This window comes from Harpegnathos saltator, unplaced genomic scaffold (assembly GCF_003227715.2).
Source record: "Harpegnathos saltator strain DR-91 unplaced genomic scaffold, Hsal_v8.6 scaffold32, whole genome shotgun sequence".
Lineage (NCBI taxonomy): Eukaryota > Metazoa > Arthropoda > Insecta > Hymenoptera > Formicidae > Harpegnathos > Harpegnathos saltator.
In genome coordinates, this window is record NW_020230117.1 from 1 (window position 1) to 26028 (window position 26028).

Below are 26028 nucleotides of genomic sequence, written 5' to 3' on the forward strand. Positions count from 1 at the left end.
CTGTGTCAGAAATTGTCCAAGTGCAATGACAATTTGATCTCATTTTTCAGGTACTTACACCTATAATTTTATTCAACAAATTAACTTGGATAAACGAACGATTCGAATCAATTTTTTTTGTCTTTTAAGAAAATGAGAAAATAAATCAGTACCGAAAACCGAATATCGATTAATACCATAAATCAATGTCAGAAAATTGTCCAAGTGCAATGACAATTTGTTCTCATTTTTCAGGTACTGACCCCTCTAATTTACTCAACAAATTAACTCGGTTAAACGAATGATCCGTATCAATTTTTCTTTTTTTATAAATAAATGACAGAATAAATCAGTACCGAAAACCAAAGACCGATCAATATTTAATTTATTCATCAAATTAACGCGGATAAATGAACGATTCGTATAAATTTTTTTTTCTTATAGAGAAATGAAAGAGTAAATCAGTACCGAAAATCGAATATCGATCAATACCGTAAATCTGTGTCAGAAAATTGTCCAAGTGCAATGACAATTTGTTCTCATTTTTCAGGTACTTACCCCTCTAATTTTATTCAACAAATTAACTCGGATAAACGAACGATTCGAATCAATTTTTTTTGTCTTTTAAGAAAATGAGAAAATAAATCAGTACCGAAAACCGAATATCGATTAATACCATAAATCAATGTCAGAAAATTGTCCAAGTGCAATGACAATTTGTTCTCATTTTTCAGGTACTGACCCCTCTAATTTACTCAACAAATTAACTCGGTTAAACGAATGATCCGTATCAATTTTTCTTTTTTTATAAATAAATGACAGAATAAATCAGTACCGAAAACCAAAGACCGATCAATATTTAATTTATTCATCAAATTAACGCGGATAAATGAACGATTCGTATAAATTTTTTTTTCTTATAGAGAAATGAAAGAGTAAATCAGTACCGAAAATCGAATATCGATCAATACCGTAAATCTGTGTCAGAAAATTGTCCAAGTGCAATGACAATTTGTTCTCATTTTTCAGGTACTTACCCCTCTAATTTTATTCAACAAATTAACTCGGATAAACGAACGATTCGAATCAATTTTTTTTGTCTTTTAAGAAAATGAGAAAATAAATCAGTACCGAAAACCGAATATCGATTAATACCATAAATCAATGTCAGAAAATTGTCCAAGTGCAATGACAATTTGTTCTCATTTTTCAGGTACTGACCCCTCTAATTTACTCAACAAATTAACTCGGTTAAACGAATGATCCGTATCAATTTTTCTTTTTTTATAAATAAATGACAGAATAAATCAGTACCGAAAACCAAAGACCGATCAATATTTAATTTATTCATCAAATTAACGCGGATAAATGAACGATTCGTATAAATTTTTTTTTCTTATAGAGAAATGAAAGAGTAAATCAGTACCGAAAATCGAATATCGATCAATACCGTAAATCTGTGTCAGAAAATTGTCCAAGTGCAATGACATTTTCTCATTTTTGGTACTTACCCTCTATTTTATTCAACAAATTAACTCGATAACGAATGTTCGTATCAATTTTTTGTCTTTTAAGAAAATGAGAAAATAAATCTGTACCGAAAACCGAATATCGATTAATACCATAAATCAATGTCAGAAAATTGTCAAGGCAATGACAATTTGTTCTCATTTTTCAGGTACTTACCCCTCTAATCTTATTCAATAAATTAACTCGGATAAACGAATGATCCGTATCAATTTTTCTTTTCTTATAAATAAATTACAGAATAAATCATTACCGAAAACCAAAGATCGATCAAAACCTAATTTGTTCATCAAATTAACGCGGATAAATGAACGATTCGTATGAATTTTTTTTGTCTTATAAGAAAATGAGAAAATAAATTAGTACCGAAAACCGAAGACTGATCAATATCATAAATCAATGTCAAGAAAATTGTCCAAGTGCAATGACAAGTTGTTTTCATCTTACAGGTACTTACCCCACTAATTTACTCAAAAAATTAAGTCGGATAAAAGAAAGATTCGTATCAATTTTTATTCTCTTATAAAGAAATTAGAGAATTAGTCAGTACCGAAAATTGAAACCGATCAATATTTAATTTATTCGTCAAATTAACGCGGATAAATGGACGATTCATATGAATTATTTTTTTCTTAGAGAAATGAAAGAGTAAATCAGTACCGAAAATCGAATATCGATCAATACCGTAAATCAGTGTCAGAAAATTGTGCAAGTGCAATAACAATTTGTTCTCATTTTTCAGGAATTTATCCTTCTAATTTACTCAACAAATTAACTCGAATAAACGAATGATTCATATCAATTTTTCTTGTCTTATAAAGAAATGAGAGAATAAATTAGTACCGAAAATTGAAAATCGATCAATATTTAATTTATATATCAAATTAACGCGGACAAATGAACAATTCGTCTGAATTTTTTCTATTCTTATAGAAAAATGAAAGAAGAAATCAATACCGAAAATCGAATACCGATCAATATCGAATTTATTCATCAAATTAACGTGGATAAACGAACGATTTGTATCAATCTTTTTTTCCTTTATAGAGAAATAAAAGAGTAAATCAGTACCGAAATCGAATGTCGATCAATATCAGAAATCAGTGTCAGAAGATTGTCCAAGTGCAATGACAATTCGTTCTCATTCCCGAGTCTTTCCCGAGTCGAAATATTAATTCTACATTGATCCTGCAAATTGCATCCAATTTGAAAAATCAATGCAGAATATTTAGATGCGCAATAGTGAACAAGCTTTCTCCTACCTGAACGTTACATCTGGCTACTCTCGTAGTTTCGCCCATGATGAGTCTTCGACAGCGACGTATTCCGCAGTTATTAATACTCGTTTACTTCGATAATGTATATGTACTTAATCCTTATATTCTTAATTTAAATGAGCAATTTTTATTGATTTTGATTATATGTTCGCTTAACAGCGCAAGAAAGATAAAAACGTACAACAAACAAAGATAAAAACGTAAATAGAACTGCCTTTGTTAGAACTGCGCGTGAGATAAATATATAAGGATTAAATAATCATATAAGAATTAGAGGAAATGGGAGATGAAAAATACTTTTTATTCTCATCATTCTTAAAGTTTTTTTTTCCTTTCTTCTTCTCTTTTTTTTCTTTTCTTTTTTCTAATGAGAATGATGAGAATTGTAGCTCTTAAAAGAGCTGAAGCTGCAAAAAGACAACGGTTATGTCTAATAATGCTGTTTCACTAATAGAGATTTTAATTCTGATTCGGTACAATAAGAAAGATAAAGAAGAATGAGAAACGGACATTCTAGCAGATTCTAAACGAAAACAGCAATCTGAGCATTATTAGACGAATAAAAATCAACACTTGTAAAATTTATATCAGATTCTGAGATCATTATTCATAGTTTTTTTAAATTATGTGCAATTTTTCATTGAGAACAATTACAAATTTGTATTGATAAACCTTAGCTTGCCTCAGCAACCTTGCTTGAATGGACATTCATATTTTATGAGAAAAGAAAAGTACAACTCATGTTACGTGAAATTAGGTTAATGAATAATCAAATCTCAAGCTATTTTATCATTTTTCAGATGATAAACTATGAATGCTGATCTTATTTCGACTCGGGTATGTCCTTACTTCGAGTAAGGTCCGTTAAAATCAGAAAAATAATAATGCGTAATAATAATAACTCGAGGTACCTCGAATACCATACATGTATCGCTGTCCTCGGCTACGTCTCTCGGCGCGCTCCAAGTCCTCTCTCCATCCTGACTTCTCGATCCGACGTCCTCCTTCTGGTCCTCCGTCGCAGCACCCCCGGATACTCCATCGTAGCACTGGCGACGACACTGACTCTAGCTCTAACACTCGCGCAAGTAAGATTCGGGGACAAAGAAACGCGTATTAACCGCGATACGACTATCGACACTCGTACTGTGTCGCGGTATGCGCGTCGTTCGTCGGTCCGAGGCGCAATGTCCTTTCCGCAATCACGGAGTCATATATAAGCGTACGAAAACAAACATTCGGGTAGGCACGGTTACCCCCCACCAGTCGCTGACAAGTGTCGATCAGTGTTGATGCCTGCGTCGTCCGTTAGCTGAAAATGAAAACAACTCGTGTTTTCAAAGCATGCCTGTGAGAGACTCGCTTCAAACTTCACAATACTTATTTACGTCTGTTCCAAGAATCATATTACGCCGAATTCAAACTGTCTCTATTGACATGACATACACGAGATCTGCGATCGCATCATTGATCTTTCTTTGAACAAGAAAATCCTGAGAGGAACGCTGTTCGAGAATATCGCATTTTATGTTTCAGGTGCCTTGCAGATCCGATATCGAATCCGATGTAACAGATCAGGGAAAGTATGAATGTGTCGTTATGAATAACACGCGTGGGCACGGAGTACTCCAAGTCAATCACGTTATACGTGAAACGTACGTATATTTAATATTATACAAAACTTACGTTTTTAAACAATAAGGTAAAAAAAAGGCGCCAAGTACAAGCGCAACACGTATTATGTTATTTTTAGAAGTATCAAACTCAAATTATTTTTTTTATTGTATATATGTGTACATAAGTTTTTACAAGTAAAACTTATAACTATAATAAAACTCTGCAACACTTTTCTACTGTACAAAAGAAGTGATATATTAGAACAGTAACGCCAACTGAGAAACCTATCATATATACATGATTATTGTATACTTAACTTTATATTTTTAGAAATCTCAAATTCAAATTATTTTCTTTTTTAAGATATATATTATGTACATAATGTAAGTTTTTATAATACATGTACATAAACTTTTAAAAGTAAAAATTATATCGTGTTATAAAAATTTAACACGTTTGTTAATAGTGTGCAATATTTAAAAAAAATATCTTTTTAAAGGTTATGTTATTCAAAATATTCAAGAAAACCTAGCTACAAAAAATGTCCATAACATAAATTTTTACAAGTAAAATTTATCATTATTTATTAGAACACTGAGTTATGTGGTTATTTTACATGTTATTGTAACAAATTAATTATTATAATAATGCAATAAAAAATATTTGATACAAAAAATCTTGGCGCGGCTGCACTAAAAACTATATCGAACTAAAACTTGTTTATTACATATATGACAGCATTTTTATTATAATATATTCTATAATGAAGGTTTATAATTTATTTATTATAATACTATATAAACTTAAATAAAACATTATACCGTATATGTATAAAGAGAATTTACAAGAACATTCTATTATAATAAAATTGCTGTCATATATGTATTAATCAAGTTTTAGTTCGATATGAAGGCAACGATAGATACATCATGCGTCTCCAGACGTATCAAATCGTTTATTATATAGGAGACTTTGATACGACAACATGTATATAGAGGATTTAATATTTAATATGTACTTTTATTTTTCCTGCTCCCCCCCCCCCCCGCTCTTTCTAGCCTTCGGGCATAGTTTGGCATAGAGATAGTAACCATGGTTGCAGCACGAACATAAACCGCTTGAAAGTGGATGTAGCACGGACTTCCACCACATGCAGATTTTATCACCAAGACCTAAAAGTGGATGTAGCATCGTAGTTCTCCTCTCAAAATGGATGCAGATGGCGCCCATTTCCAGTGCGAAAAATCGGTGTCGCCGAAAACGCCGTGTTGACCGCTCTCAGCTTCCTCTCTGTTTGTACGATACAATACAAAAATTTACTCAGGTTTGACAGGCTTTATATTACCTCATCGATAACATCGGTAGTTCATGTGCACGGTTGTAAAGAGAGCGCTTCGCACTTTGCTCGGCTAAAAGCGCGGTCCATGACTCCTCTCCTTCTCTCTGATATGTAAATACATGGGCAAAATAGTAGAGTCGGAGGGGGCTGCCCGCAACTGTCAGTTAAAATTGAAGGGGGGAAAAGTTTTCTCTCTGCGAGTAGCAAGTATGTTTTTAATTTTTCAAATATATCAATTAATAAAACATCCTCACAATGTAGCAACAAATAAATTAATATCCATAAAATCATGAATAAACGATGAATAAATAATTATCTCGTATTCACCGTTTGTTATTATTAAGTACTACAGTCTAGTACAACAGTACGGATATATATTTACGTAAAATGAAAAATATTTATAAAGTTATAATATTTTTATAGAGAAGTTATATATATGATTTTTATAATTTTATCATTTCAGAACTTTTTATGTTGCGTAGGGATAAGTTCAATGTGAATGAGGTTATGGATAATTTTGCATGGACTCGCCAACTCCATTGTCCACCAGCAATATGCAACAATATGATAAGAAAAAGGTTTATTTAATATTATCGTCCAATATAAACTTTCTTGTTTTATATTACTACAATACTCAATCTCTTGTTTTCAACAGATTGAGCAAAGGAGTACTGGAGCTCCTGTGGGAAGATATTTCTCCCTCTATGTTGCCTATGGCCGAGGTACAAAAAATAAGAAAGAACATTTTGTTACACAAACTGAAACATGGATTGAATGATTCCACAATTGAGTCCGTGAAGGATTTGAAACAATTGAGATCTAACAAGGACGTATTGCAACATCAGATATCAGTGATGAGAGAAAATTATGAAGATCTAGATTATAATGTTAGGCAGAAGAGTAAGTTAAAACCTATGCATATTAATATGAAGGATCTCTTGATATGATATTCTGTTAAAACAAGTTTAATTTCTAGTGCAGCGATTAAAGGACATAAGAACTAAACGTTCTATGATCAGTATTAGAAAAGATTTTCTAAGGTTAAAACTTGATGAAACTAGCCAACAATTGAAAGACTGTGGTGATATGAGACAAGTCTGTCAATGTTTAATGCCAAGCACATCCAAGGATATAGATGAGAATAAATTGCAAGAGAGTCTGAATACAATAGCAAGTTTGCGTTCAGCACCAGATAGGAAGCAAGTAAGTACTTTATTTCAAGAACAAAGTTCTTGTACAAGAGAATAATAGTAATTTTTCTTTTTGTATCTATAGATCTGGAAAAAAATATCAACTTCTCTTGGTAGCATCGACACACATATATTATGGACACACTTATATCAAGCATTGTCGCAAGATCTAGATATGCTAATGAAGTTGGAGATCAAAGATGATACTAGCAATTTTTCTGCAGTAGGCGAAAATATAGATATTGGTATTGCAAGAGTATGCGGCGAGCAAATATGCATGACGTTGAGACGAGTATTGTCTAATGCTAAGGCTAATAACTACCAGCAAAACATAATGGAAATCATAGAATTGATAGAGGTAATATGTAGCCTCTTTCACAATGGCAAACTACGCAAAGAAGTTTGCTCAAGAAACGTAAGATACAATTGAAATTAAACTTTATCTTGCAGTCGTTATCCGAGGAAGATGTGAGCCAGTGGTTGACTTTAACATTGGAAATAAAGAAGTTAGAGACCGAGCAAGCGTATCTGGGAAACGAAACGCAGAAACTGAAGAACAATATTCAAGACAATTCGTTGCTTAATTTCGAGATAGCTCGCTTAACGACTGATATGGAGACAATCGATGCGCAGATGGTACGTTCTCATTATCGCTTCATGTTTTGCACGGTATTAATAATCGTATCTTCCCCGACAGGACGAATATGTGAAGAATATCCAACAGTCCATAGCTATCTTGAACTCCAGTGCGTCGCTTATACTCAAAATGAAAGAGAAGTTGCATTGCGAACTGCAAAAGATAACGGCGCTGCAGACCGAGGACTATGATCCGAATTGGTTAAATAACGCGTTGAACGTCGAGCTCGATATATTTCATAACAGTTTGGATCTCAACGCCTTGCGAAAAATAATGTTGAAAGGAGATGTAGGCGAATACAGGTCGGTGGGGGTTTCGTACGTCGGATCAGTCCGCTCGATTTCGCGATTACTAATGTGTGACGCATGAACATTTTCTTCGCAGACATGCAATCTGTGGTTTCGACCACACCTCCGTAACGCCGATCAACCCGCAGATCAATTCGAAGATCAAGTCTTACTTCCCGATGATACACACGCCAATCTACACTCTCATAGATTGCTACAAGAATATAGTCGCCAATGTAAATTACAACAAGTTGCAATACTCGACACCAACAGAAGATATCGAGTGGGCGATTAAGTCGCCGCGAGAAAATTACAATGACGTTAGCCTGGAGCTGCTGAGCTTCTCCAGAATGGTTTGCGGTCAGGTGCGGGAGGAGATCGAGAGTTTTAATGCGACCTTCGAGTCTTGGTAAGTTGCACGCATCTGTCGCGATAATTTCGAATTGACACTAGTTGATATTTAATCAGCTCCAGTAAATGGCTGGAATAAATGAAATTTAATGATGTAACGCTTAGGATGCGCCAAGATGTGCAAGAAGCGATGGCGCTCATCGAGACGACCGTGGATGACGTGTCCTTCAAAGACTGGTTACAGCGTTATACTTTATTGCTGTATATGATACAAAAGATCAAATGATTCAACTATCCCGTCATGGTTCATCTGTATAGTATTATCACGTCCGAGCAATTTTTATACACATATGTAATATAGACTTTTCCGGTTTGAAGCCGAATTTGAAGCATCGCGCTAATTTGCTGTCCGAGTAATCGAGCGCTCGGATAACGCCAAATCCGAGCAACGCTTACGTCGAAACCCTGCTCACCGATGTAACGTTTTAACAAAGCCAGAGGAGGCAATGATGGCGCCGGTGAAATGAACAGTGTACACGCGGGGATAGTAAATAGACTTATATTTTCTCGCAAAAATACATCACGTAATACACGTTAACCAATTGCGCAGATTAATGTGTGAGTTTCGGTTACAATACGACGGTAGAAAATTTTCTGTCGACGTAAGAGCACTTGGAATTCTCAAAGACCGCTTCTCTCATGCGTGACTGGCGCGGCGTGCGTGTCCACGATAACGCCTTCGGCGCCCACTTCGGCGAGCCGCTTGCAACAAAATAACTTCAAGTTCCCCGCCGAGTGGGAAGAAAACTCATCGGATTGTCCGCGTACTTTGCGTCGTACGCGCGCATTTGGGGTTTTTTGTTCTTTGTTTTTTTTTTTTTTTTTCCTTTTCGTTGCAGTGTTGATACGTCGCGGCCGATCTCGGTTTGACGATTCATCGTCGGGTGGCTCCCGCACCGGCAGCACGAGCGTCTGAAAGACCTCTCAGAGATGAAAATCGATTTGCTCGAGACGTCTTCAAGGTACCTCCGTGATATTTCAGTCGCTCCTGCTGCCCGGGTCCCCTCCCCACGTATATGTAGATTTAGGCACAAACGCTCACGTGTGACACGCGAGTTTCGATTATCATTAATCGCGTTGCCGAACGGGCTCGTCGTTTCGACGGTTGTTCTCTCTTATCCAGTCGATCAATGGCACGGAATGGCATTCGAAAATATATTTACGTCTGTTTATAAAAGGAGGGAGTATATATAAGAGCGTGTGGTTCGAGAGCCCGATTCGCAAGTGAGTTCATTCGCGCAGATTGGCACGCCGTGTTGTCGAATCGAATGTTACTCCGTATTGCATTTATTTCTACAAAGACACGAGAGCGTCCGAGAGTGAAGGGCAGTAAACGAAGTCCCGAAGTCGCGAAAATGCAAAGCGCCCCCTTAACTCTTTCGTTTCCTTATGTACGTAGCCGCAACTATGTAAAAATCGCTCACCCTCGCAGCGCGATTTTATACTCGTACCTTTCACATCTTATACGCATAATAATTCATATAAATTAACTCTGACCCCTGAACTCGGACCTATCTATAATACGTGTGTATGTGTGTGTGTGCGCGTGTGTGTGTGTGAATCTGTGTGTTTTCCCTTATTCTTTTTTTTTTTTTCGTTATTGTCTCGGTAGCGCGAAATGCGTTGGCGCAGTGCGACCGTCGCACCTCGGCCACCTCCTCAACGTACGGTGTACAAAACTAACCTACCTATGTACAAGACACTATGTATTATATACGAGACGCGCGAAGCGAGCGAGACATGTCGTTCCGAACGTCGCCGTTTGAATCCTTCGACTTTGAGCACAGGGAAGAAAGTCGACGGGCGACAATTACGAGCTTTACAGCGTTGAGAGTTTCAGTAGTCGTATAAAAAGTACAAGCGAATCTCGATAAGAACTCCCGGGCCGCACGAGGAGGTCCTGGGATGAGCCCGAATGTGTCGAGGGTGTCCTGGGGAGGGGGAAGTGATGTCCCAGGACGCGCCCTGGGCACATCCGGGCTGATCTCGCTTTGGAGTTTCGTGTTAGCTCCGGGCTCCTTATGCGAAGTCACGACTTTTCCATATTCGCGGACAGGTGTCCCGAGCTTCACGAACCGAATGTCTATCGATTATTCCTTAATTTATCTACTATTTTACAATTCTGTCAACTTGTGTCGCTCGCTCTCCTGAATTTGAGCTTGAATGACGTCGTCGTTTAGATCCAGGAAGGCATTGATATTCGGATCACTTCGAGGAACTAATCCGGCCGCTGGCAACTCCCGGAGGGAGGGGGGGGAGGGGGATTCCCCGCGCCTGGTAGCTCAAGTCGACGAGCTCGCGCTGATGACGCGGACGCGAATCCTCTCGCGCGTTTCGCGCTCGCCCGCGTTAAATAGTACAATAGTAGAGGCGGCGAATGAGACGCGCTGATCCGAGGCATCGGGCATCCGCGGTCAAGACGTGGTCACAGCGTGGCGGCTGCTCGGCGCGCGAGAAGAAGATCGAGTCCCTCACGAGAGTCGACGTACGACCACAGAAGTCGGTCGCCGGTATGTCAGACCGAAGCTTTTGAGCTTGAAGTAGTATTGAGCAAAGGCACACCTGTCGCCCCGACGGGCGCGATCGTGTCCCGCCTGCTCCTGCGACCGCGCCCGACGCTCAAACGATCGAGCCGAATGAATGGATCCATCAAGACGAGAAAGACCAACCTCTCACAGCAGCGTGTCAAAGTCCTCTTCAATCGTCACACACGCATACACGTTAAACCCTCCAGGACTCCGCAAGTTTGACCTCCTAATATTGCCAGAGCAAACAAGCAGCCTAAGAAGCCATAATTCGCGAATTGCCACTTCAAGTTTAACTTCGCACTTTTCTTCAAATACGTTGTCGAAATCTAAACTTCGAATTGAGAGAGCATCCGGCAATACGCCGCGTTTAAGGCTCTCGGGTCGCCGTCGATGTCGCCGATACTCGTCTCTCCTGTGAGATACTCGAATCTTCACTCAGGATCAGACCCGAGTTCGCTCGCTTGAATTGTGTACAGTCGGCTGATCCGAGGCGACGCTTTCCGTCGCCACCATTAAGCAGCCCCGACTGCGACGCTATTGGATTTATCCAATCGCCGATCTATAATTTAGCCGACAAACTCTCGTCTGACTCTGAATTCAACTCGCTCGAGACGAGTTTCTAGTGACTCGACTCAACACAAATTCCCCGCTGTGGCAATTACACACGTACGCGGCGCCGGTTCAGGTCCGACGAGGAAGTCAAACGTCCAGCTCGGCCGCCGTGAACGCACCCCGCTCCCGTGTGATTTTTGGAGCACGTCGTTCCACCGCTCGACGGCGTTTACGTAACCGACAAATTTCTCGACGAACCGCATCCGTTCGCAAGTCGATCGGTTAAGGTCACCCGACTGGTTCGATAAGCCTGAGACGAGATTTTTATGCGAGTCCACGCAACGAACGGCCGAAATGCAAACGAAAATCTCTCGCCGGTTGTTACGTAACGGCGGCGTGCCGTATTGTGATTTACCGTTATCGCGTCTATGTAATTTCTCTTATTATGTAAGCCCGGAATCGTGCGCGGGGAGCAGATACCGGCGTCTCTCCAGGAGCGTTTCGCCATTTTCTATCGAACGTACTCACTCGTGAAGTCGCGACGGTTTATTTCTAATCGATGTGAAACGGGATCGCTTGACCGCGCTACGCGAACCGTGAAAAGAAACGCAAAAAGAAACTTCAAGAGAGAGAGAGAGAGAGAGGGTGGGCGGGCGGGCTGGAGGAAGGGGACGGGAGCAGAGAGGGGAATCAGAAACGACCATTCAAGAATCTTCAATGTAACGCGAAGTAGCGCTCGCGAGAGGAACAACATCGCGTTGATTCATCAAACGTCGTCTAATATGATCTCATTTGGAATTCCCAGAAGGATGTCGACCTGCAGTATCTCCCAAGTTGCCGCGTACGTCTCTTCTGCCTCTCTCTCTCTCTCTCTCTCTCTCCCCTGCAACTTGTGATCGGTGTATCAAGTAATCGATGACACTCGATGAGACTAGTCTCGCCGGCAAAGGATAAAACAAAAGAATAGGAATAAACGACGGAGAAGAAAAAGAAATTATATAAATAGAAAAGCGAGCCCGTTTCACACTCGGGTGAGTGAGAGAGACGCAAATTGTTTCGAGTTTAACCCGCGAGAATCACAATTCGCGTCCTGTTTAAACACGCGCTTCACCGTAACGATCACCGAAAACATTCGTTTGGACGAAAGCTGCGGTGCGATTCTGCAACTCGTTGTTGAAGTTAACGACACTTTCGTTATCGTTGCGTTATCGCAGCTTTTGTACTGAAAGCCGTAGAAAAGCTGCGCAACGATAACGAAAGTGTCGTTAACTCCAACGACGAGTTAAAGAATCGCGCCACTGGTCTCGCGCGCGGGCCGCTTCTCCGGGTCGGACTCGCGGCGGATAAGCCGACGATCGCGGAGCCGTTGTCGCAGCACCTCGCGACTCGATTCGCGCGATCCCCGCGAGACAAAAAAAATCGCTCGCCTCACGCGCTCGTCTCACGGCCACGAACTGTCGCGCCGCCGTCGCGGTCGCAGGAGCAGCAGAATACGACGAGCGCGCGTCCTCGTGTCTTCTGCGTCGTCGCCCGGTCGCGATCGCACGACGATCGTCTGGCTCCAGCTGGAGCCAGCTGGAACTAGCCAGGAGACGGCCGTCACGCTCATGAAACATCGATGTACCGCGTGCCGCGAAAGCGCGCGCGACGTAATTTTGTACTTTTTTTCTCGATGGACGCGTCGGTCTCGATGGGGTCTTCGATTCTTCGTGACGATACAATAGGGAGGACGAGATTGAGAAAGGGGATTGGGAAAGGGGATGGACGAGGAAGGGGAGGGGAGCGGGGGAGGATGAAACAGGGGGGAGAGAGAGAGAGAGAGAGAGAGAAAGAAGACCCGCTGTGATCCGTCGGCGACCCCGCGGAAAAAAGAAATGGACACGACATCGTGGCGAATGGATCGACTAGGCTAGGCGCTACCGGGTTACTCGGTCGTCGCGTACGGTTTTCGGAGGTTGAGCTCCGTCGCCGCTAAGCTTTCGCCTTTCACGTAATAGTCGGCAGCATCCCTCCTCCTGGAACCGTTCGCGACGACGCCGTTCGCGACGACGCCGTTCGTGGCGACGCCGTTCGCGACACCGTTAACGGTGCCGTTAACGTTGCCATTCGCGACGTGGCCCTCGACTGAGCCTCGGTGACTCTTGGCGACGCCGTTTGCCACCGCGCCGGCCCTCTTCCTGGGCTTCTGCTGATAGCTCTGCTGGTAGAATTCCTTGAACAGGAAGAAGAACATGACGGCGTGCAGGCCGATCCACCAGACGAACGCCTTCGGGTAGTTGCACTCGATGAAGAGCAGCTGGAACGCGTGGATCATAATGGCGATGAACTGCAGCATCTGGAAGGCGGTCAGGTACTTCTTCCACCAGAGGTAGGGTTGCACCCGCGGACCCAGCGCCGCCAGAAGGTAGTACATGTACATGACAATGTGGACGAAGGTGTTGAGCAGGCCGAAGAAGGTCGAGTGACCGCCTGGTACAAAACGAAAAAAACAACAATTACAGTTTGCACAGTCACCGGTCGCAAGCGAGTGTTCAGTTCCGGTCCACAGTAAGTGTGGCAGGCCCTTAGCCTTTCGCTCTCTAAACTCAAAACTGTGCATCATTTTCGGCTAAAAACCCGCTGCCGCTGGTCATCATTCTCAAAGTTTAACGCTGAGCGTTCTGTCGATTTCCTTGATTTTTCGACGACTTTTTTACGGAAAAGAAAACAGAAAAAATACGGAATCCTTTTATCCTCGAGAGTCCCGGACGTTAGCAGGTGTAGCAAAAGTGTGTACAATCGTCGATTGTTATAATTGCAAGGGTCTTGCAAACAAACAAATGGTTAAAATCAGCAATTCTCGATCATTCTTTTTCTTCGTTATTGATATTTTTTTCGTCAAAGAATGTAAAAGAAAAGTGTCTTCTCGATGTAAGAATGAAGGTAAGTAAAACAGCCGTAGCAGTATCGTAAATGTTTGTAAAACCGCGTATTTACACACACGCCGGAAAAGGCCACACTCGGCCCACGAAGAAGGCAGCGAGACGGCACGGTGGCGGTGGTGACGCCGCGATTTCGCGCACGGCATTGATAAAAGTCGCTTTTGCGAAATCGAGCGGGCTGTTGCAACAACAAATCGACACGTAACGAATTGCGTAAAGCGATTTTCTACCTACCGGGTGTGAACTTGACACCGAACCAGACCGACATGGGCATGCAACCGTGATGGATGACATGCAGCGTGGACACGTGATTGTTCTTCTTGCGTAACACGAAGAAGATCTGTAACAGTGCGGCGAATTAGCATCGGCGGCTCATTAGCCGAGCGGCGCGAAGGAGGCCGGACCTGCCGTTTACGTACCGTGTCCATAAATTCGGTAAATTTCGAGAAGTAGTACCACCAACTCGCGTGAACCATCTGCGATTTCAAAACATCGGTTAGAAGGAGTTACCGTTCCGCTTGCCGCTCGTCTCGTTCAATTTACACCCGCGAAACTAATCACTGACGGGGATACACAAAAAAAAAAGAATACATCGAAATGTAAAAATTGAGACAATTTCCGGAGAAGTCATGATATCGAAGTCCGAGTGAATGGATGAATATTATAAATGTGGAAGTAGGCTGAAATAAGTATAAATTGTATAAAAATGTCGGAACCGTCTCGTTTTGCAGCCGAATGCGCGTTTATATCTACGTCGTGTTTAAATGCACAGATAAATATTCAAATGAACGGTTATCAGCAGCGTGCACTCGCGTGTACGTTATTTGCGCGCTGATTAGTTCCTTCTTGCGACAGTCGTGTGCTTCGAGAATATTGTATTTCGTAGAGTATATATTGTTTCGATATTTCAGTGATGATTTTTCTCGAGAAATTGTCTCAGTCGCCGCGTTTTTCGAAACTTTGATTCCTGGACACAGTGTACACAGTCGATTTAATTTGCCGATGAAAGAATTTGTCTCTCTTTTTTTTTCGTCTTAAGGTACTGCAAGTAAGACTAAGTAGCATTTTAAAATTCAATACTCAAGACTAAGTAATTATAATATCGAACCCGATGATAAATACCGATCAGGTAGTAAATAGACCGAGCGCGCCGCAAGCGAATTAAAACTAATCGTAAGAAAACGTATATATATATATATATATATATATATGTATGTGCTACTTTGTGATACGGTAAATATCTTTCATGTGTAAATATGAGCTAGCGTTCTTTTTTATTTAACGTATGCATATATTTGTCACTTTAACATGTTCCGTAACGCGTCAGTCGCGGACCTGCTCTAAACTTTCCTTTCAAACTCTAACACGAAATATATTCATGAAACGATATGCATTACGATATGCATTATGAGATACGTGTTGTTTAATATATTCGTAGGCACTGATGTAATATTATCTTTCAATGAACTATTGATAGACGCCGTTGATATACTATTATTTTCTTGTAATCTGTAATTAATTCCCGTTGATTTGTTACTGCATTCATTATTACACCTTACATTTTCATTTTAAATTTATAACATGAAAAAAGCTTCGACATAACTAAAATTAGTTTCAGCTTGAAGATCAAACAAGTTTATGTAACTTTTTGTAAAACCAAATGTTTTCAAATTTGCAAGAATGAAATATTACGTTTCACCTTTGGATAAAAATGTTTATACATTTTTCCCGAGAAAATATATACTTACTGAACTTTTTATAAATATTTTTAATTGAACATTCGAAATATAATTATGTTTGTTACACACGTTTCGTATAACCAATTGCACGCAACAAATTAAATGTACTAACAAGTGAAACAAGCTGACGAATATATGCAACGTGAATTACATTTATTAAACTGCATCTTTGGTGATTTGAACTGCAGTCGAGTATGGAAACAATCAGTGGAAATTTGCGAGACAGTTAACATTATTAACAAAGACAAGGTATATCGTTGAGAAAAAGCGCATTCTCATAGCCGACAATCACAGTTCGATTTCATTGTCACAATTTTTTGTCAAGCGCGACCTTAAAACTCAGCGTTTTATCAGCCGAGTAGCGTTTCAAGATCGCACCTCGCAACAATCTGAAATCTCAGATTGGACTATGAGTGTCAGGCCAATGGATGCCACAGGAATCGTCGAATTTTACGTTGGAACAATCGTAACAGGATACATTGATGTATAATTTGTCACAGTGGGTACAACGTGTACGTACAAGTCTGTAAAGGATAACCGTGTGTGGACGCTGATACGTGCGTGAGAGTGCGTTGATAAGAATTAGTATGGTGTTACGTGGATAAACAAACTACATACACTGAGAGAAAAGTATATGATATTTGGCACTATAATGATATACGGGGTGCACGATTATCTGAAGACATTGAAATATCTCGAGAACTATGCATTGGATAAAAAAAACAATTTTCATTGGTTGATGAAAGTTGTTAGTCTCGAAGGGGGACATCCAATGATACCAAACTTGACCTCCCACCCCACCCCCTGGGGATGGGGGTTGGGGGCAACTTTGAAATCTTAAATGGAAACCCCCATTTTTTATTGCAGATACGGATTCTACGCCACAAAATACGTAAATTTTGTCCGAAACATTTTTTTGATTCGTGATAGATGGCGCTGTAATCGCAAAAAATTATATTTTCCGCAATTCTCCAGAAATGATCATTGGATTGAGAAATAAAAAATACCTCAATATTTTTCAATATTTTTAAAGAACATAATAAAAGTTATTCCCCCCTCCCCATCCTCTCGGGGTAGGGTGGGTAATAACGTTCAAATCTCAATTGCATTGCCTTTTATAATAAGCCGTAGGCGTTGCACTGCCTTTTATAATAAGGCATTGCACTGCCTTTTATGATAAGCCGTAGTTCGCCATACACCCACAGTGGCGCGTCGAGCAGTTCCCTCTTCGATTCGGGTTCCCATTTGAGATTTGAACGTTACCACCCACCCTACCCCGAGAGGATGGGGGGGAATAACTTTTATTATGTTCTTTAAAAATATTGAACAGGTATTTTTTATTTCTCAATCCAATGATCATTTCTGGAGAATTGCGGAAAATATAATTTTTTGCGATTACAACGCCATCTATCACGAATTAAAAAAAAAGTTTCGGACAAAATTTACATATTTTGTGGCGTAGAATCCGTATCTGCAATAAAAAATGGGGGTTTTCATTTAAGATTTCAAAGTTGCCCCCAACCCCCACCCCCAGGGGGTGGGGTGGGAGGTCGAGTTTGGTATCATTGGATGTCCCCCTTCGAGACTAACGACTTTCATCAACCACTTTTTTTTATCCAGTACATAGTTCTCGAGATATTTCAATGTCTTCAGATAAATCGTGCACCCTGTATAGTAACTAAATTATAGTCCGAAATATCATATTTGTAGTAAGCATTACCATAATATCGGTAATAATTACGATATAGGCATGGTATAACCAACCATATAATATTTTCACTAAGAATTATAGTAAGTTAAACTAAAATTATTGTGTGGATGCAAATATAAAATGGTAGGTAAAAGTAACTCTTTTATATAGTCAATATTACCAGAATATTTGCTAAATGATGACAGATGTAACTACATGAATATTAAATCTCACTGTATTTGTGAGTGAGAAATTACCATATACGGTGGTAGAAGTAACTAAACAATTATTTCAGAAAATCATTGACTATATATTTGTGTTTATTCTACTATATTTTGCAGGTTTCCACGAACGAATAAAAATATGGTTGGCGCCAGAATTAACTGTAAAATATAGTGAGATTATAGTTAATTCAACTGTATTTTTCTAGTTTTCAGTGTATGTAAACTACAGTGTGCTCGTTCTTTCGTTCCTACGAGACGCAGCGTTTTCTACTGTAGCATGCTGAGTAATGTTAATTACGCAAGCTACACTGAACTACAGTTTGGTTAATAATACTCCAACATAAATTCTCGCCAAGTTCGCGCGCTACTCTACTCTTCCTTCGTGCCTCTTTGTTTCTTTCTCATCTACTCTGTTTAGCGACTACACGCAAAGGCTACCGTGCCGCAGAATCGTGCAGGACCGGTCTCTACAATGTACGAAATTTTACAAAAACACACCGACTCTCGGATTCTCGGCGGGAGGGAATGAGAGATGGGTGCAGAAAAGAGAGAGAGAGAGAGAGAGAGAGAGAGAGAGAGAGGGGGGTGGGAGGAGAAGGAGAGGAGATAGAGAGAAGAGAAGAGAAAGAAATGGGCGGTCTATATGCGTAAATTCCTCGCAAGCAGTTTCCTGTCAGACTTACTGGTCTAAGAGAAACCATAGAGATTAAAAAAAAAGAGAGAGAGAGAGAGAGAGGAAGAGAATACTTAACATATACTCAACAAGGCTCGCGAAGACCGCCCCCTATTTGTGCCGAGACTTCGATTACGAATTAATTTCGCTGGACCGGCGCTGCGCGTCTCGCGAGACTAGACATTATGCGAGAGTTCACGAAATAACTTCGTTAATCACACGGTATCACCCACCCTTAGTACTTGGGGTTTGTTGCTGTAGTTTACAGGTTGACACCTTAGCGAATAGTCTCCAGTCAGCCAGCCGGACATCCCTATCTGTAACCACAACCGCCCAGAGGCCATTTGCCCATCAATGAGGTGAATAAATATAATAGAGGATGGCGGAGAGGTATACGTGGTACGGTATTGCGTAAGCCTAATTAAAAAAGATTCTACTCTTTACTACTTTGTTGCTTCTGCTGCTGCTGCTGCTGCAACTACTACTACTACGTAACTAATATATGCGTCCAACCGCGAACGTCGAGCGATGCCGATGTCTCGCACCTCCAACGCGAAAAAGAAACCGCCGAGAGAGAGAGAGAGAGAGAGAGAGAGAGAGAGAGAATTAATTCCGAATAGCAAAGTGGTTGTTCAGTTAATTCTCGCGGGATTTAACCGAGGAGAAACATTACACAATTTCGCATCGCCTGGCAGAGGAGAAGGACGAGAGTCCGCATTCGGACTCGCAATCGCCTCCTCTGACTCAAGAGATGGAATGTCCCACGGTTATGATAATCCGTTGGGAATGCGAATACACGCATCTTACGATCCGGTCGAAAGATCGGAAGCCGTCGCCGCTAATTTACACCATCCGGACGTGCCACCAAGGAAACTGAAACAGCGAATATTTAAGCGAAGAACAGTGAGCTCTGTAACATGCTGGAGTGAGCCTCCGAGAGAGATCCGTCAGACAGTTTGGCAGAATATGAAGTCTGCTCGCGCAATGGAATCGCAGTCGATTTCTGCTATTATCAACGTGAGAATGGAAGGCGGACAGAAGGACAATCGGAAGGTATACCGAAGGCGCCGCACAACAGATACTTTTGGGGATTGTCGCAAAAGCGAGACTCGTCGGGGTCTCGGAGTTCCAGTCCCCAGAGGTTCCAGTCACGAGTTCACGCGATAGTGAACAAATTAAATGCGCGCTCTGGTCGGCAACGAACCGAGTTCCTGACTCTTAGGGGCGAATCTGGTTCCGGCGGAACTCTCCGTTCCCTTCAAGCGGTACGCGCTCGGTTCGTTGACTGTCGCGTTAATCCTAAGCGTCCTCGTCTCAAGTCCCGAAAGTGATTGACAGCGCTGACAAACACAGCATTAGTAAGCATTTGCAGCATCCATCTGTCTGCTGGAAGGCTCACTTCAGCACAGATTATAGGCGCTCACTGGCGTTTAGCGAGAGGTTGAAAAGAGGCGCGGCACATACTAGGTGTTCTACGCGAGAATGAGGAAGAAAGCGTTAAGCTCTTTCGCGTGTGGTCGCGCGCGCGCGGTTTAGCCCTGCTGCAAGCCTCCGCCCGGTGAGAGAAGGGTCAGCCTTCCCTATAAAACGTACGCAACATACATCGCTGTTGCGGTAATATGTCCTCATCATCTACGATACATCCAAATCACAGCGCTCCCACATGCTCGGCGGATCAGGTATCTGTACAGGTCCATGCTACGTATGTGTAGCATTCGATTCGGTTCAGTCTCAATTTCGTTGCTTGGTTGGGATAGCCGTGTCCGGTGTCGAGAGAGCGGTCCTGCTTATCGCTACTACACACGGGACTTACCCTTATCGCGGTGGGGCTGTTGGAATAGTCGACCGGTTGGCAGCGGAAGCTATATTGGTCCCACCATCCGCCCATGAGACACTGCGTTGCGAAAGAAACGTACAATCGTGCCTCCACACCGTTGTCATTGGCGCGTTCCCTGGTTCTCGAGACGAGCAAACGCGGTCGCTTCGCGATCGGTCGGACAATTATCACTCGCTCCGACGTGAGCTCATTATCCACACAGATCCACAAAGATCTTTGCGGGATCTTCTCGGACGGAGGATAGATCTCGCGATCAGAGTCCGCGGTGGTAATTGTTCTCGCGCATTACCGAAGCCGCTATGAGCTTGACCTTAGTTATCGAGGTCTTGTCCTTGAGTAATATTCGGAAAGTTTTATGCGCGTTGTTTGTTGAAAAGTCATTGACAACGTCGGTAATGTGTGAACATTCACCTCATTCAGCTCACGAATTTCTCGCAAAATCTGCTCGTCCGATCACGATATCAATTGGAAAGTCTATTCTTATTTTAATTACGACTTCTGTATCTAAATCGAATCGATCGAAATCTAAATCTAATCAAGGCGAGAATCTCTTACGGAAGTTTACGCTTTCCTTTTATCGGATAATTTCGGTATACTTTAATGTATCAAGCAGGAGATTCCATTTTTATGTCAACCATATTATATCAATCAGAGTATTTAATAGAGTAAAAAAAAAAAGGCGTTAAAATAAAATTTAAAGGAAAACGAAAAAACTAAAAACTTGAATCTGCATAGATTTCGAAAAATCAGATTAGATCCTGTTATTTAGGAAATAGATTTTAGTTGAATCTCAAGAAATTTTCTATATGGGAACACACGCGAATTTCGTCAGCATATATATACAGTATATATATATACCATATATATATATATATATGTTCCGATTTTTCTACTAGTAACTTATCACTGAAATGAGAATGGGATTCCCAATTGCAACGTAATAACGTACATTAATTTGGAACAAGTTTGGACAATCTGATCAGAATCTCCATTATACAATATATAGAAATGTGTTTTTGAAATTTCCATATATGGCGAGTCATAAATGTCTCGATAAAAAAATTTAGACATCGATAAAGCCTGACTTCATCGACAGCCTCGTGTCTTCATCGCATGAAGCCACGCGGCAGAATATAAGAAAGGTTCGAGAAAAGGTTAATCTCACGTGATGACGGGTCACGTATGAGCTCCGATGGTCGCGTGAGCGTGAGGGTTTGCGAAACCGACCGACGTTTGCAGTCCCCTTTTTCGCGCTACGGCTGGCGTAAACGTCGCCAGGAAATGCACCATTGACAAATTGACGTACTCGTTGCAGGCAACGAAATTGATCGTTGCGACTGTTAAGATAGAAAGTTTTCGTCAGAGGTTGCTTCGCGTTCCAGTGGCTGCCGGCGAGCACGAAAAGATCGCGGAATCATCAGCTCGCGCAACCGTAAGTAGCGTGCTGTACCGTGAGCCCATTATCGTCCGTTTTCAACCGTGTCGCGGGTATCGACCAACAAACCAATCGTGACTCGGTGTTTCGACGACTACTTCGAAAGCCGGTAGCGAATCTTCGAGCCGTACGAAAGGACGACGCCGATGATGAACAAGGAAAATTCGTGGAAGGCGCGCGAACCGGTTCCAATTGAGTCGAAAGAGTCGAAATTCGTTCTCGTCGTCTCCCCGAGAAAATTGAAATTCTATCGAACAAAACGAAGCTCTTTGAGCGTCACGTTAAATAAATAATACGAAGCAGACGAAAAGACGTGAAGATCGAAAAAGAAATCGGATCGAAGCGAGCCTCGTTGTAATTATTCACGGGGTAATTTCCAAAATTATATTGCTGTTGAATAATCACGAAGTTGAATATCAACGAACGGAAGAATACGGAAAGTCAGAATCTGACTGTAACGAAATAGGAAACGGTTCGGCTTGGTATGCCTCCTGAAAAAAAACTCGTTTCGTCGGGCAGGTCCTGTCGAGCGAGTCCGATTCACGTGACTCTCGACGCAGCCTGCGCTACGAGAGCGACAGGATTCTCACCTCGTAGAATAGCCATGTGGAGAAGATCACTTGGAAGAAGTTATAAACTATCAAACTGTTCCTAAGCTGAAATGGTTTCCGATTCTCCATCAATTTCGGTCCTAGGACCTTCACGACGAACACGTACGTGAGGCAGATGAATAGTGTGGGAAAGGGTGAGCTCATCAGCAGCCAATTAGTCGTCCTTGTGTCTGTAAAAAAACATCATTTTTTAAAGCAATGCTGAATCCTTTCGTTCTTTCCTAATAGGACCGCGGCGGGATTCGCTTTATTGTCGATCGATAACCTTCATGGAGAGAAGAAGGTCGCTTGAATTAACATAACAATGAACGAATCAAAGGCGTTTTGGCTGAAGAAGCCAGGGTTTCTAGTTCTCATAAGCCAAATTTGGTTTTAAAAACCCGAGATCTCGTTCCGCTTTTTCGAGCACGAGAACGACAGTCGGGCGAATTTAATTCACGAGAACCAGAAATCCTGTTTCTTCCAATCATCAAGGCGTCAAGGCATCAAGGCATCAACAGGCGCACATTAGGAATACACGAAAATTTATGCTGCCATGTTCAAAAAAAGATTACTTTTCTCTACGAAATGATCATTAATGAAGAAATGAGAAATCAAAGATATCTGACTCGACTTTCGGGTCAAAAATACGTGTCATGATAAGAAAAGTCAGATATTCATAATCCATAAAAATTGAAAACATCAAAGTCAAAATATCCTTCCATAAAAAATCGTCGCCGAAACTGTCGTCTTTAGTTTCAAATATAAAATATATGATATGAATATATATACATTATATATAATAGTAAAAACGTAATTGACCTATAAATCCATGTATATTTTACAAGGGTTTTTTCCTTAATTTTAACTATATTATTTTTATATAATTTTAACTATTTGCCTTAATTTTAAATATATTAATGAAAACATGATATATCCTCACATGTAATTTAAAAAACATTGATCGTAGCTGAAAATATTGAAGTCAAGTTACACACATCGCATGCCGATACCACGTTTTATTAAATTCTGACGACTACAAATTGCTCTTACACTTTTGACGAAAAACAAGAAGACGATAAAACTTGTAGAAATATTATTAAAAAAATTACAAGATCCTATGTTGAGCGTATAGTTTTCGAGAGATTTGTATAGAAATTATATTTCTATAATATAGTAGTAATTGCTATAATAGTAGCAACTGACGCATATACAACAGCCAAGTTATTTTTCTAATAACGCTAATTAATATGCAGAAATATTAATTTTCGATAATAGCGGTCGATGTAACTCGGGTTTTGGCCTTGAACTGTCTACTACAAATCCTGCAGTATCAACTGAGATTTAATTGATACAAAAACCGGAGTCCTAACTCAGCGTCTCGAAGTGACAGGAACTGCATAATCTGCCACTTCTACTTCTTTAAGAGAACCTCTTGGCAAAGCTGTGGATTAAATAAGATCAAAATAAACTGATATAATCCGAAAGTCGAAACCTCGGCCCTGAGCTGCCTCGCAGTTATAGATCCTGCAGAACCAATGGGAGATTTAATTTATATAGAAGCTGAAGTTCTACTCAGCGTCTCGAAACCGCACAATTTGCTACTTGTAGATTCTTAAGAGGACCTAAGAGAGAACCTAAGAAGAACCTCTTAGCAAAGCTGTAGATTAAATACAATCAAACTTGTTCGATACAGACTTTGATGTATCAAATGGAACATCGAGGTCGGAAGTTGAATTAAAATTTCAACTCCGGTTCCGGATTAGCATTAAGTGGAATGTTGGCATCAAAGGCAAGATCAAGATTTGAATTCGGCGAGAAGAGCCATTAATGCACGCGCGCAGCATGTACGCGCACGTGTGCAGCAATGCGCTCGTATTAAAGGCTGTCACTCGCTCGCTATATTTCTCGTCTCTTTGTCTCGTCGCGCATGCAATCGGTACAATACAACGACCTTGATCTAACGGCGGTAAAAATCCAACGACTCGACCTTGGGCGTGACCGCGCGCATCGCGCCCGAAGGACCTGCGGCACACACGTGATTCCGGCTTCTTTCACCTCCCCGCCGCGTATCCTTCCCCAACCATGCGCGTCATTCTCGTCCTTCGAGGGTTCAATCACCCTATTCGGCTCATGCCACGCGTAGAAATTCTTTTCGCCCTTCTCTCTCTCTCTCTTTTTCTTTTTTTTTAAGGCCCCTCGTATCAATTAAGCTGAATTGGCGCCGGATTGGAGAGGCGAACGAATAAAGGGTGCCGAATCGCGGGATTCCCACTACCCGAGGGAAATTCCTTTTTTTGCCTCCTTCCCTGCCTGAAGGCAAAAAACGTAACGTCAACGAAGCGGTTTACATTTCCATCCTGAGATGCGACGAGCGAGAATCGAAGAATCGTCGAATGAGCGGCCAAGTTATTCTCTCACGCTTACGTCCAGCAAAATGTTTTTTTATCGATCCGTCTTTTTATCGTCCACTTATCGATGCATATATGAAAATTCGATCTGCATATTTTTTTTCGTTTCCTCCGGTTATAAAAAAGCCATACGGGTACCCGGAAATATCATAAATTTACATAAACATGTATTATCGTGCGACGCTTCTTATCGCTTCGAGCATAAAGGATTATAATACAGTAAGTGATTTATAATTCGTAACGTATAAGTCACCGTTAAAATATGCGGTAGAATATCCACGAGGGAAAAAACGCACTAACGTGCTGCTAACTGAATATTTTTGGCTTCGGTCGTTTTAGCATTTACATTGTTCTACGTTTTTCATCCATGCACGCGCACGAATCGCGCATTAATTAGGGTTTCAATGAAGACAAGTTTCCTTCGACTTAAGAATTAAACACACCGAATAGGAAGGGAGAGAGTATTAAGTGGTCGCTAATTGTCATGGGTCGCAAAGTTGTCATGGGACGTCAGATTCCTCTCAGGTAACTTTTTACATATTTGCAAACAGAGCAATCGCGATATGATAAACGCGCTAATATCCATGCAATTATTCGACTGCGATATGAACCAACGTCATAAATAAGGCGGTAATTTGTTATGAAACGAAGTGTTAACGATTTTTCAACAGCTACCTACGCCACTTCGCGAGAGATGAGATATGCTGACGTGATGTAATGATTTTTGAAAGATTCCATGAATTTTTACGCACATTCAAAGATTGTTATCAGGAGTGATGCTTGCTACAAGATGTGTAGAAACCGATGTTGGACATTAATCGATTGAAATTTTGATCGATATCTTTTCTTGTTTTATAAGTTATATGGGATTCAAAAGAGAATTTAGTTGCTGTTGAAGAGTATATTACAAAACTTATACTCTATTTAAAAACCGAAATTTTCTCAAACCACATTTTTGTTTTTTTTTCTATATTTTAGTTCTTTGTATAATTTAATTTATATAATTGTATAATTTTGTATAATTTTGTATAATTTTTTGTATAATTTTTGTATAATTTTCGATTAAAGTACTATAAATCTATTAGAGGATTTAGTATGTATTCAAAGTAAATTCAATATTTATAACAGATTTGCAGATACATAAACATATCAATCTAAACTATT

The 26028-nt window shown here is 40.7% G+C and overlaps 2 protein-coding genes across 6 annotated transcripts in view; one reads left to right on the forward strand and one right to left on the reverse strand.

Annotated features, from left to right (window-relative positions):
* The first annotated feature begins 5668 nt into the window (after positions 1-5668).
* On the forward strand, positions 5669-8870 carry LOC105180980 (uncharacterized). Its single transcript, XM_011137398.3, has 9 exons — positions 5669-5946; positions 6203-6317; positions 6395-6639; positions 6716-6942; positions 7015-7287; positions 7380-7565; positions 7627-7868; positions 7951-8262; positions 8370-8870. The coding sequence occupies exons 1-9, from the start codon at positions 5859-5861 to the stop codon at positions 8488-8490; spliced, it is 1809 nt and encodes a 602-aa protein (XP_011135700.1). The 5' UTR covers positions 5669-5858; the 3' UTR covers positions 8491-8870.
* LOC105180979 (elongation of very long chain fatty acids protein AAEL008004) overlaps positions 8750-26028 on the reverse strand; it is a 56306-nt gene continuing 39027 nt past the window's right edge. For 2 of the 5 annotated variants that reach the window (XM_025300045.1, XM_025300044.1), the window contains exons 3-8: positions 22454-22644; positions 20405-20485; positions 18825-18908; positions 14685-14741; positions 14500-14605; positions 13269-13813 (exon numbers count right to left, since the gene is read on the reverse strand). In XM_025300045.1, coding sequence (XP_025155830.1) covers positions 13269-13813; positions 14500-14605; positions 14685-14741; positions 18825-18908; positions 20405-20485; positions 22454-22644 — 1064 coding nt within the window. Of the gene's footprint in view, positions 13814-14499; positions 14606-14684; positions 14742-18824; positions 18909-20404; positions 20486-22453; positions 22645-26028 lie in introns of all 5 variants that reach the window. The other 3 variants (XM_011137397.3, XM_011137396.3, XM_011137393.3) reach the window with 3 other exon arrangements.